This window comes from Callorhinus ursinus, unplaced genomic scaffold (genome assembly GCF_003265705.2).
Source record: "Callorhinus ursinus isolate GAN/ISIS: 27379988/994484 unplaced genomic scaffold, GSC_fseal_2.0 scaffold33, whole genome shotgun sequence".
Taxonomy (NCBI): Eukaryota; Metazoa; Chordata; class Mammalia; order Carnivora; family Otariidae; genus Callorhinus; species Callorhinus ursinus.
In genome coordinates this window covers 5055169-5068969 of record NW_027397095.1, presented here as the reverse complement: position 1 = coordinate 5068969, position 13801 = coordinate 5055169, and the positions used below count along the sequence as shown (strand labels likewise).

At 36.4% G+C, this 13801-nt stretch overlaps 1 protein-coding gene across 8 annotated transcripts in view; it reads right to left on the bottom strand.

Moving 5' to 3' along the window:
• SMARCA1 (SNF2 related chromatin remodeling ATPase 1) overlaps window positions 1-13801 on the bottom strand; it is a 433394-nt gene that overhangs the window by 384316 nt on the left and 35277 nt on the right. For all 8 annotated transcript variants that reach the window (XM_073879171.1, XM_073879172.1, XM_073879174.1 and 5 more), the window contains 4 exons: window positions 13407-13555; window positions 12533-12652; window positions 6213-6323; window positions 5843-5956 (listed from right to left, as the gene is read on the bottom strand). In XM_073879171.1, the coding sequence (XP_073735272.1) occupies window positions 5843-5956; window positions 6213-6323; window positions 12533-12652; window positions 13407-13555 (494 nt within the window). The remainder of the gene's footprint in view (window positions 1-5842; window positions 5957-6212; window positions 6324-12532; window positions 12653-13406; window positions 13556-13801) is intronic.

Genomic DNA, 13801 nt, shown 5'->3' with positions numbered 1-13801 from the left:
GAGGCTGGACAAATGGACAAAGAGATGATAAAGTAAATACAGTAAGATGTAAATTGGAGAATATATGCAGTGTGTATATAGATTTCACTGTACAATTATTTCAATATTTTTGTATGTTTACAATTTTTTCATAACAAAATGTTTGGAAAAAATTACAGGTATAGCTTTAGAAGTTTAACAGACCTTTGTTGGTATATGAAATTACTCTGGCTTCAAATTTCAATTTTAAATGAAGAAAAACCTCTCTAACCTTGATATTTCTCTATCAAATAGCTTCAAATATTCCATGTCCAACAAATCATATTTTAACAAAGTATTTCATAAACACTGAATTTTATGCCAGAAAATGGAAATGCACCTGGAAACATACCTACACAAAATAAACGATTTATTCTATGCAGATATCCCCAGTACTAAAAATTTCCCCTTGAACTTTAATAAAAGCAAAATCATAATACTATATTATACCATTAGATCTTAGGCTCCATGGCAGACTACTTCTTCCACATCCACTGCTCATATTTTTAATACAGCAAAACTTTAGAATGACTTTATCAATGTTGTTTACTATTTTAACTCAAATACATAACTGCTAAAATTTCTAGAATTAGAAATGACTCAAAATTCCTACATTCCTTTATCTCCTCCCACAAGAAAAAAAAACTCCTTAATATTCATCATTTTTAAAAGCTATTCATTTTTGGGCACCTGGGTGGCTCAGTTGGTTAAGCGACTGCCTTCGGCTCAGGTCATAATCCTGGAGTCCCGGGATCGAGTCCCACATCGGGCTCCCTGCTCAGCAGGGAGTCTGCTTCTCCCTCTGACCCTCTTCCCTCTCGTGCTCTCTATATCTCATTCTCTCTCTCTCAAATAAATAAATAAAATCTTAAAAAAAAAAGCTATTCATTTTTTACTTCATGAGGTTCTTATCGGCATTAAACTTCCTGGAGTGATTTCAAAGCGCTACATAAGAATTAAGTAGACAAAGTGTGGACCAACAACACTAAAGAGATACCTAGAAGCTATCTCAAGTATTCATACTGTATGTCTTACTGATGGCCCCCAGTAACACTTAATACAGCCACAATTTAATCAGTTATCTTTCAAAAGGAAACATCTTAATGATGTTAGACATCAACGATGTTAAAACTTAGAACAAGTTTTAAGCAAACATTTCGTAGAAACATGGAAAAATAAATTAAATGTGGCAGCACACAAACTGAAATCCGCACACTGTACTGTTCCACCACTGCAAACAGGTGGCTCACAATGGCACATTACCAAAGCTCACAAAGATTATGGAACTTCCTCCATTTGTCAAATGTTTATATGTGTCCCTAAAGAATTTTTTATTGAAGATAGGTGTTAGAATATTCTACAGCTTTCTTCAGCTTCAAATACAGCAAGTCTTTCACTCCAGGTCTTAGACTCAATGGGACTTCTAGATCCTCTGGATTTTTTTTAGTTCTGCAACTGAAATTTCAATTAAGCCATCCTCCTCCAATAGAAAGATTTCAGGGAACACAATGATTAAATACATTAAGTAACTCTTAAGTTGCAAGAGCAATAAAACTTCTGAATGTGTCTAACTTGCAACAAAGTCAAAGCTTAGACAGCAGGGAGAATTGACGCATAATGCACTGCTATCCACCAACTGGTTAGGGCAAAACAAACAAACTTCTCAGCCTCAAATAAAACAAAACTCTTTAATTGCAGATCTTATCATGAGCAATATAGTTGTGACTTGTTGTGCTAAATATCAGGGGGGAAAACAAAATAGAAAATAAAAATGCAAATAAGCAGGCTCTGGAGAAAAATGCTCTTTACCAACTGCTTCAAAAGTACTGAGCCCAGGGTGCCTAGCTGGCTCAGTTGGTTAAGCGTCTGCCTTTGGCTCAGGTCATGATCTTGGTGTCCTGGAATGGAGCCCTTTGTCAGGCTCCCTGCTCAGCAGGGAATCTGCTTCTCCCTCTCCCTCTGCCCCTCCCCACCCCCCACTCGTGTGTGTGTGTGTGTGTGTGTGTGTGTGTGTGCGCGCGCGCACGCGCTCTCTCTCTCTCTCTCTCTCAAATAAGTGAAAATAAAATCTTTTTTAAAAAAAGTACTGAGCCCCATGGTGCATGGTACCATGCACCATAACACTCCCAGCTATAAGACTACACCTCTCTCCCTTGAGCTAGTAATCCTTTAAGCAGAAGAGCGGGGAAAGGAGTCCCTTTCTGAGAACCTAACTATGCATAGAGAATACCAGGTAACTGCACTGTAGCAATCTGTTCAACTGAGAATAAACTATTGTTCCACTCACTTTGTGGCTTTCGTGAGTTTTCTGGAGCTATAGGGGGAGAAAAAACAATGCTAGGTATCTTCGAGAAGATATGTATAACAGTTATCAATATGACAACATCCCTAAAAAAAAAAACAGCTTTAAAGCAGATGACTAGTATGCCACGCTCATCTGTCTATACTCTGAATTCAAACATCTACCTAATTAAAGCACCCACCTTAGCTCAGGTCTGCATCCCCTGGTAAAGAATGGAAGAGACAAGGTTCAGAAAGAGCCAACATCCAGAATGTACTCTTATTTGTCTCATAAATCCTCAGCTAAATATGCATATATATGGAGGACAAGGCAAGTCTTAAGATGATACTAAGACAATCCAAAATGAGGCTAAAGAGAGTACAAGGCTAGTAGAGTGGTAGGGGATGGATTTTCCTTCCACCATCACCACCACACCACCATACTCCAAGCCACCCATCTTCTCTCATCTTTTCACACTTCAACAGCCTCCTGGCTGGTTTCCCTAGATAAACTCATCATTCTCTGTATTGCAGCCAGAGGGATCTTTTAAAAATGTAAATCTGATCATACTCTACCATTTAAAAGTTGTTTGACCCAAGGCAAATTACTCGACCTCTATGTGCCTCAGTTTCCCCATCTATAAAACAGGGATGTAGTTTCAGGGCTGTAATGAGGATAATGAGCTGATCTTTTGAAAGAACTTAGAACAGAAAGCAACACAAGTAAGGACCCACCCATTCCTCTGCCTTAAAAACACCTCAGTGGTTTTCCTTTGCTCTAAAGCTAAAGTTCAACCTAATTAATGTGACCTACAATTACTGTTCAGCGGTCCACATGATCTGACTACTCACTCACCAACTTCATCTCGCCCCTCTCCTTACCAACACTGGCCTGCCTTCAGTTTCCGAAGGGGCCGGCGTCCTTCCTATTGCAACACCTCTGTACCTATGGTTTCCCTGCCTGAGCTCCTCTCCCACACTTCCCTTGACTAATTCCTGTGTGTCTCTCTGATCTCAATGTAATAACACTGCCTTAGGGACCATCTCCCTGACCTCCCAATCCACATTAGATAGGCACTGTCATGCTCCCTCGTAGCACCCTCTGTAAGCACAGAAAACAAATAATGTCATTACTCTGTGGCATCAGCTTAATATCTGTCTCCTCCATTAGAACACAAGTTCCGTGCACTGAGGGACCTTGTCTGTCTTCTTCATTACTTTATCACCATTGCATGGCCTAGGACCTGACACAGAGGAATACTCAGCAAGTATGGATTAAGTGAAAAACAGCCCTCATACTCCCTTCTCCTGTCATGGATCTCTGGGAGGCGAGGAAAAGAAAAGAGTAAGGTGCCAGAGCATGGATTCCATGCCGTCTTCCCTCTCATTCATCCCTGTCCTCTCTTCTTCCACCTGCCTCCTTCTTGTCACCCTTTGCAGCTGTCCCTTCATTCCTCCCTCTTCTAAGATTTCTCTCTCCTCCATCTCCTTCCAGTTGGCCACCACCCAGCTGTGATTATGGGACCTCACCCCTAACCACAAACTGCCTGTAATGAAAGGCACGGCTTGCATTAAAACCAGAGCTGTGGCGAGGATGTGGTGAGCGCTGTATTATCGTAGGGAACAGAATCTCAGGATCTCCAAAGAAGGAGCATAAACAGTTATATTGGCAGAGAGGATTTTTTTTATTGCTGCTATTTGACTACCACTTGGCTCCCCTCCCAAACAACATGTCACACCACCATAAACACAGTCCTTATTTAGGGCTGCAAAAAGCAGCAGGGTTATGTCACATGCAGAAATAGCGCAGAATGTCTGAGTGGAAAGAGCATAGCATTTGAACATTGGGAACCTGGGATGGAGACCAGCACCTCTGGCAACTCTGTTAGCTATGTGACCTTGAAAGAGTCTTTTAACCTCTCTGAACTTCAGTCTCCTCACCTCTTATATGGAGGTGATAATAACACCTATCTCACATGGCTGTTAGAAATCAAATGAAGTATGTGATAAAGCATTTCATAAATTATAGAATGCTCTACACCGATATTTGGTTGATTACTAACTGGGCTTAACATTTCAGCTAATTTTCAAGTCTCACTAAAAACACTCCACAAAAGTAACAAAACAATGATCCAAACCTAAAATTATTTTAACTTTTAGTGAGATAATATATATATTTGTTTACCTCATGAAATATGACTTCTTTATTAATTTTACTATCTTCATTTTTATTTTGGATCTACAATTTCCTGTTTCTTCTGGTATATTACCATTTTCACCTTCTTTGAAACTGATTTTATTCCTGGTCTGAATGTTCAACCATGGTACTTTTACTCTTTGACAACTTCCTAAGACAGATTTTATCCAGTCATGTTGGTTAAATACATTCAAATGTAATCATATTTCCCTAACCAGATTATAACTACTTATATTCACTGTCAGTTTCTTGTTCTTGTTCATATATGTTGAACTTTGGTACATAAATAGCAAGCAAACCCTTTTTTGCTCCATTTCAAATGGTAATACTCTCACTCTGGACAAATAGTACAAACACTCTAGAGATCCACTTTAGTTCCAAAATACAAATGAACTAAGTACCTTATATACATGAAGCTTTTCTAGGCACATTACAGCTACTAATCAAAATAATTGGGCATAGTTCCACTTGTGACAAAGGTTCACAAAATAAATTTTAAAACACAGCTTCAAATTCATAAAACAGAAAACTTCATAAAATTACAATATTATTAATATTTTTATAATTTTGCTTATACTACTTATACTAATTTTACAGCTTTGGTCATCCCTTTCCATTCACTGAAAAGTCAGTTTCAGCATATAGAAATAACTAGGTAGGCTTAATCTGTCAGTGTGATAGCTTTAGGGTGACAAACATTTCCCTCACTAAAAATGGGTTCCTATCTACCTATATAAATAAGAATCTTTATTTCCAAAAGATCATTTTAAAATGTTAGAATTCATTATCACATTTATCATTAACACCTAAGTGGCAACAACCAAATAACTACCAATAGGGCTTTCATCAACCAAAGAACAATAAATACAAAAGTACTATTCCTTGGTCATATTAAGGAAAATGATTAAAAACTTCCTGTCACGTAATATATGGTGATTAACATAACAATAAAAAAATAAATGCCAAAAAAAAAAACTTCCTGTCACCTATCATATATTCACTTCTAATTAAACATATGCCTATTGTTCTTTCTACATATTCTTTCACCACTCAAACATTTAGCATTATTAAGATAATATACATTATTATCACTATTTTTGAAATAGGATAATTCTCCATTAATCCCATTTCGTGATGATCCTACTGGTGATTTGGTAGTTTGATGCTTGACTTCTAGTTAAACCTCCTCTTTGGTTTTAGAAACACCACTATTTTGATTTACTTTTATGTTCTCTCACATTAAAATGGAATGATTTCCAGTCTGGTTTAATAGATTATATTAGCTTAAATCTAATCTAAAAACTTTATAAAATAAAAAGTTAAATAAATAAAAACTTGAAAAATTACCTTATAGCCTATTGTCTTCCTATAATAAAGAATTTCCTTTTCCAGGAGCTCAAATAAACGTGGTGGGAAAAACTGAAAATCCTGAACATTTGGCTGCTTTGGAGGTCTTGGAGCCTATGGGAGAAAAGTGCATTACATACATACTTGTTTTCAGTACATGAAGTGAAGATACTTCTTTTCCTATTTTTTATATAAAGAAACATAAATACAATGGAATCCCTTTATATGGTGGGGCCACATCAAGTACTTTTCTACATCATTGTTCTATCTTAAGGGCTGTAATGTTGCACTGATACAAATCAATCTAAGTCACAGACCATGTTACAAGAGAATTCAGCTATAGGACATAAAAACTGGCCTCATGTTTTACCTTTGGAACCTTTGGCTCGCTGACACGTAAAGCCTCTCTAAAGTACGCATCCACTGCGTAGTTTGCTTTGCGTTCTCGTTTAGGAGGTTCAATCCATTCCACCATCCCAAGCTATATACAAAAACAAGGAATTTAATTATTCCAAAATGTTTTTAAAAATCAAACACATCGAGGTTGCAGAAGCATGAGAAAACTAAAGCCATTTGGAAGAAGCAAAACTTGCACTTTAGAAGTCACAATTATATGTCCCAAGTTCCAAACCCTTGCATTGTATATGCCAAGTTTAGGTGCAAGGATGCTTTTGTTTTCTTTTTTTGTAATAAGCAAGTTTAGTTGTTATTTAAAAACTTAGTTCTTCCTTGGTAAGTGAGAAGAATTTGCACAATCTGGTTAGTATTTTATGTTGAAATAAATAGTATCTAATATAGAAGACTAACAATGATTCTGGTAACTGTGTCAAGTGTATGAATTAGAAAGTAGCTGAAAGGGGTAAATGATGAATATCAACATGACAGGCATATATCCCTTCAAATCAAGAGAAATTTTAAAATGAAGTAAGGCCTTGGTAAGGTAGCGGTGGGAAAAGTCAGTGGAATCAGAAAAGACCTGAATTTGAAACCAGGTTCTGCCACTGTACCAGTTGTGTAATGGGGAAAATTAATTCCTCCCTCTGTGAAGTGGGAAGAATAATATCTACCTTGAGAATTAAATGTGACCGCATGAGTTAAGGCATTAGATAAACTGCCAGGAGTTGAACCTAAATTATTATTAAACACCAAAGTTGGGTGAACAATGATTAGGATTAGGTAGCATTACAAAACTCTACCCCAGGGGGCGCCTGGGTGGCTCAGTCGTTAAGTGTCTGCCTTTGGCTCAGGCCAGGATCCCAGGTCCCGGGATTGAGCCCCCCCCCCCCCCCCCCCCCCGCTCCCTGCTCAGCGGGGAGCCTGCTTCTCCCTCTCCTGCTCCTGCTGCTTGTGTTCCCTCTCTAGCTGTCTCTCTCTCTGTCAAATAAATAAATAAAATCTTTAAAAAAAAAAAAACTGGGGCGCCTGGGTGGCTCAGTTGGTTAAGCGACTGCCTTCGGCTCAGGTCATGATCCTGGAGTCCTGGGATCGAGCCCCGCATCGGGCTCCCTGCTCGGCAGGAAGCCTGCTTCTCCCTCTCCCACTCCCCCTGCTTGTGTTCCCTCTCTCTCTGTCTCTCTCTCTCTGTCAATTAAATAAATAAAATCTTTAAAAAAAAAAAAAACTTTACCCCAATATCAGCTAGAAAATACAATTTAAAAGCCAATAGGCCAAACTGACAAATACAAAACTCTGGAGTCTATAGGGATGGTTTTCCAGTTCAGGTATTTTTCTTGATTTCACAGTGCCTATCCTAGTGCCTGAACACAAAAGAGGCCATTAATCTACCATTAATGATCCCACTCTATTTGATCTTACCTAAGGATGGAGCTCCAACTTTAGCATCACAGTTTAAGAGTGGATGATAAGCTAAGATGAGTAGGATGGTTAGGGATCTACAAACTCTCACAGTGTCCAAAGAAGTAAAGACTAAAGACAGACATAATGGTAGTATTCACATACGTAAAAGTCTATCAACTAGAAAAGAACACAAGTCTCAGTTGATCCATAAGGTTAACCAATGTGGAGGGGTGCCTGGGTGGCTCAGTCGTTAAGTGTCTGCCTTCAGCTCAGGTCATGATGCCAGGGTCCTGGGATCAAGCCCTGCATGGGGCTCCCTGCTCCGCGGGAAGCCTGCTTCTCCCTCTCCCACTCCCCCTGCTTGTGTTCCCTCTCTCGCTGTGTCTCTGTCAAATAAATAAAATCTTTAAAAAAAAAAAAACCAATGTGGAAAGTAGATTGCTACTCGATGTAATTTAACAAATATATCTTAAGTACCTATTGTATTATTTACAAGTCAGTGTCAGGGATACAAAGATGAATAATCTCTTCCATCAAGGAGCTTGTAAGTCAAATAAGTAGTTTTCTGAGAACCAAAAAATATAAAATTGTGAAATGAACTCTCCCAAGAGGAGTATGATTCCCAATACGACCACATTTAAATAGAGGCTGGATAACTGCCCTACATGCTACAGATGGGATTTCTTAATTACAAAAAGGTTAGACTAAATGACCTTTAAGTTTCTTTTAACTCTAAGAGTCTATGAGATATAGACAGTATAATGTGAGTTTACATAAAATAAAAAATATTCAAACCTCTAAAAGTAGTTTTGTTTCCCCCCTCAAATGAATTAATGTGAGAGGATAGTAATTGAAAAGATATTTGGGGCGCCTGGGTGGCTCAGTTGGTTAAGCGACTGCCTTCGGCTCAGGTCATGATCTTGGAGTCCCGGGATCGAGTCCCACATCGGGCTCCCTGCTCAGCTCCCTGCTCAGCGGGGAGTCTTGTTTCTCCCTCTGACCCTCCTCCCACTTGTGCTCTCTATCTCTCATTCTCTCTCTCTCAAATAAATAAAAAATCTTTAAAAAAAAAAAAAAAAGAAAAGAAAAGATATTTTATAAATAACCAATATGTTATTTGTCCCAATTGGAATGAAAATAAATCAATAATAATTTAACTTAACTTAGTCAAAAGTAACGTATTGGCCATTTAACCCATACTTATACGCAGGTCTAGGTATCCAAATTTGGAATAAGTATTAAGGGCCTATTCCCAAACTTTCAAATACACTAAATCATGCTGAATTCGTTTGTTTTAGGTAAGAGTGCATTAATACAAACTAATTCAGGTTAATTTCTTTAGGATCAATGTCAGTCATTATGACTTAATTTCCCAGGTATGGTTGTAAAGTAATGCTGGTTCAACAAATCATATATGAAAATCTACCTCATTGTGTAATTCCCATGATTTACATATAAACAATATTTTTGTAGGTTCTCAATTCTCTTCAAAGGATAATTGGAACCTATTTTAAGAACCTATCTAAAAAATATGAAAAGCCAGAAATAAGAGATAATGTCAAGTCAGAATATTTTTAAAATCTGATTTTTGTCATTCAATTATAAAAATATGACTAATCATAATTATTACTAAAATTCTTCTATATTTGTACATTATTTCACTAGAATTGGAAGCACAGGAAACCTGCTATATTAGACATAGACAAATATTTTACTAAGTCTAATTTTACTCTAAGGATGTAGATTAGAAGTTCCACTGATATTTAGACTCCTCACTGTTTAATATTTTTCCACTTTATAAAATACTCTTAATACCAATAAGCCCACAGAAATAATTGTAAAATTTAAAAAATTTGTATCACACAATGAGATCTCAAAAACAATTTCCACCTTATTCATGCAAGTCATCATGTTTATCTCATCAGAATAAAACATAAGCAGTCTAAATTAAGGTTATAGATAGAACAACCAAATAGATGTAAGTCAAGACACTAAAAACTACCAAAAATAATGATAGCAACAAAGCATTATCAGCATACTAGTTGCACCGCGAACTAAAATGGCTCACCTTTCATTCTTCAGTAAAATCAATATCCAAAAATAAGCTCTTATTCTAACAAAATTCATTTCTGTGAGTTAAAAATATAACAGCTTTATAGAACAATTTTGGCAAACAAAACAATGATAAAATTGTATTATAACTCAAAAAATAAAATAAATATCCATGAGCCCATGCTGATATAAATGAGTATAAAATAAATGAGAAGAGACAGGTCTTCCTTACGGAAAAATCCCAGTTAATAAATGTAGGTGGAATGAAAGAAATACAAAATTACTATCAGGCAAAAACTACAACAATAACTGTTGCAGGCAAATGCCACCAATACATGCTAAAATCAGTGGGTATATGTTTAAGGAATATATTCCCCAAGATATTTATCAAATACAAAGGGAAAAATGGTAACTCTGCAGTGAAGAAACCCAGCAGACACCACCTCAACTAAGTGATCAAGGTTACTATTTCCTGTAATACAACACAACAACATCTTATATTCCCTGGTAAGATGTACTGAAGACTTAACATCCCTGCCATGCAATTCTTGCCAAAAAATACATAACCTCAGGCCAATCATGAGACAATGTCAGACAAACCCAAAATGAGAGACAAACTACAAAATAACTGACCAATACTCTTCAAAAGTGTAAAGACCGTGAAAGACAAAGGAAGACTGAGAACTAACACAGATTAAAAGAGCCTAGGAAGACACAGCAAAAAAACAAAACAAAACAAAAAAAAAACACATTGTGGGTCAAGAGAATGTCACAAAATGACAGAAAATATTTGCAAAACACATCTTATAAAGGACTGTTATCCAAAATATACAAAGAACTCTTAAAATTCAACAATAAGAAAACAACCTGATTTTAAAAATAGGCAAAAGTCCTGAACAGATGCCTCGCCAAAGAAGACATACAGATGGAAATAAGCAAATGAAAAGATGCTCAACATCTTATGTCAGTGAAATGCAAATTAGAACGAGATACCACTACACACCTATTAGAATGGCCAAAATCCAGAACACTGACAACACCAAATGCTAGTGAGAATGTGGAGCAACAGAATTCTCATTCATTGCTCATGAGAATGCAAAATGGTATGGCCACTTTGGAAGAAGGGTTGGCAGCTTCTTACAAAACTAAACATTAGCTTATCACACGCTCCAGCAATCATGATCCTTGGCATCTACCCAAAGGAGTTGAAAATCTATGTCCACCCCAAAACCTGCACATGGATTTTTATGACAGCTTTATTCATAATGGCCAAAACTTGGAGACAACCAAGACGTCCTTCAGTAGATGAATGAATAAATAAATTGTGATACATCCAGACAACAGAGTATTACTCAGCACTAAAAAGAAATGAGCTATCAAACCATGAAAAAACATGAAGGTACCTTAAATGCATACGGCTAAGTGAAAGAAGCCAATCTGAAAAGGCCACATACTGTATTATTCCAACTATATGATAGTCTGGAAAAAGCAAAACTATGGAGCTAGTATAAAGATTACTTGTTGCCAGTGGCTATAGAAAGAAATGAATAGGCAGAGCACAGAGAACTTTTTAGGGCAGTAACACTATTCTGGATGATACTATAATGGTGGATACATGTCATTACACATTTATCCAAACCCACAGAATGTACAATACCAAAAGTGAACCTTAACATAAAAGATGGGCTTTGGATGATAATGATGTGTCAATGTAGGTTCAGTTGTAACAAATGTACCACTCTGATGTGGGATATTAATAGTGTAGTAGTTATGTTTATTTGGAGTAGGTAGGTATGGGAACTCTCTATTTTCCACTTTATTTTGTTGTGAATCTAAAACTGCTCTTAAAAATAAAGCCTTTTTCTATTTTTTTAAAAGATTTTATTTATTTATTTGACAGAGAGAGATAGCAAGAGAGGGAATACAAGCAGGGGAAGTAGGAGAGGGAGAAGCAAGCCTCCTGCGGAGCAGGGGGCCCGATGCAGGGCTCGATCCCAGGACCCTGGGACCATGACCTGAGCCGACGGCAGACGCTTAACGACTGAGCCACCCAGGCACCCCATAATAAAGCTGTTTTTTTTAAATTGCAGTGTGAGATCCTGGATTGTATCCCCTGGAACAGGGAAAGAACTTAGGGAGAAAACGTGTTAATTTGATAAATGTACTCTGATTATGTAAATTGTTAACATTAGGGGAAGCTGGGTGAAAGATATATGTGAACTCTGTACTTTATTGTAATAAAGTCTAAAGTCATTTCAAATTTAAAATTTTTAATTACAGCCATAATTTCAACCAAAATAAATAAAACTCCCATTTCCTCAAAGGACCTTTGCTGTCCATGCAGTGTATGGACATTTGATAGTGGAGAAAAATCAGTACCCAAAGTCACTTAATTAGTAATACAGTTGGGATTTCAGCATCAAAATCCAGGAATTCCACCACAATCCTACACTGCTTCTCAAAAACAGTAATAACAGCAACAACAGCAGCAAAAATGATGAGGAGGATGCTGGTAATCATCATCATCATCTTTATCCAGCAAAATTTATTAAAGATAGCAATTGCATGAGATCTGACCTACATCAAATTTCGCTCCACAGCAGAGCACTGTAATAGGTAAGTGCCAGTGGGGGTTTTTTTAATTTTATTATTGTTTTAATTTTATCTATTTTTTTAAATAACCCCTACACCCAACATGGGGCTTGAACTCACAACCCCAAGATCAAGAGTCACACATGTTCTACCGACTGAGACAGCCAGATGCCCCGTCAGTGTTTTTTAATAATGGTTATGGGGAGAAATGCTAATTTGAGAGTCTAATGGCTGAGGGTAAAAAGTTACCTTCTGTTTTTCTCTATAATCTTCTCCTTCAAACTTGTACAAACTTTGTTCAGTGTCCATTCTAAAATTTCTCAGAGAAGACTCTCCCATTTTCTGCAAGCGTTCATTCATCTCTGCAGTCTACAGTTCAATGCATTGAAATTAGCAAGTTATCACTGAATTACTTACAAAAATCTGTGGGTTCTCTATCTTTTTAAAAGTCAGGTTTGACATGAAATATCCAATCTGTTAATTTACAAGGTAAGAATGCAAGGCTAACGTTAAATGAATATAAATTTAACTTGCTCCAAGTATTTTAAATACTTAAATGGTTATTCAAGTATTCTCAATTAGGCTTTCTTTAAAATCTTTTATCCCTGAAGATGTAGTCATATAATTTCTGTCTACTTTTACTTATGTTTGAAATTATCTAAAATAATTTGTAAAAAAAAAAAAAGTAAATTCAACACAAAATTGCAATATTCTGAAATAGTTTATTATACTTTAACAAATAATGCTTTAATATTTCATGAAATGTTCACAAAAGATTTTCAGTTAATGCAATGTTATCAAGTGTAAGAAAAAGGTTGCAAAAATGTAGTCCTGATATGTGATTGAACATGAAATTTATTTGGCTTTTAAGTAATACCAACATTATTTTCAATAAACATAAAATATAAGGTCACTCAATTTTAAACTCTAGTTCTTAGTCTTTCTTACCAAAAATTAAACTAAAAAACCCTAAACTACCCCTGGATATAAATCTACAAATCCTTAGAGAGAACATGAGTCATTTGAAACATGCATTTGAAACAACACAAATCCAATTAAGCATGCTGAAATACGTTGATTTTTAAAGCAATTCATCATGAAAACAAATGTCATTTTAACTAACCTTCTTTTCCCCTCTTTCCAGAAGAGTTGTAATGTCTTCATCTGTCAGCTCACTTTCTTTAGAAGCAAAAACATGGGTGGCTCCATGACGTATCATTTGCAACATTTCCTCTTTTGCCAGCTTGTTAGACTGTTGGTCAATGAGTCTTCCTAATAATAAAAATAAAAGTTGTATATATTCAATTATATTCCATAGAAAGCACAACATAATAGTTCTAATCAGACACTACCACATTTAACTGTAAGCAAAGCTTTAAAAGCACAGAAAATTAGTGAGCTTTAAAGTTATGTTAATGAACACACCTACAAGTTTTTCTTCTACCATACCTTCTATTTCAATATGAGTGTCCTTCCGTAAAATTCAGTTAAAACTCAGAAGAACAGAAACATATTTTC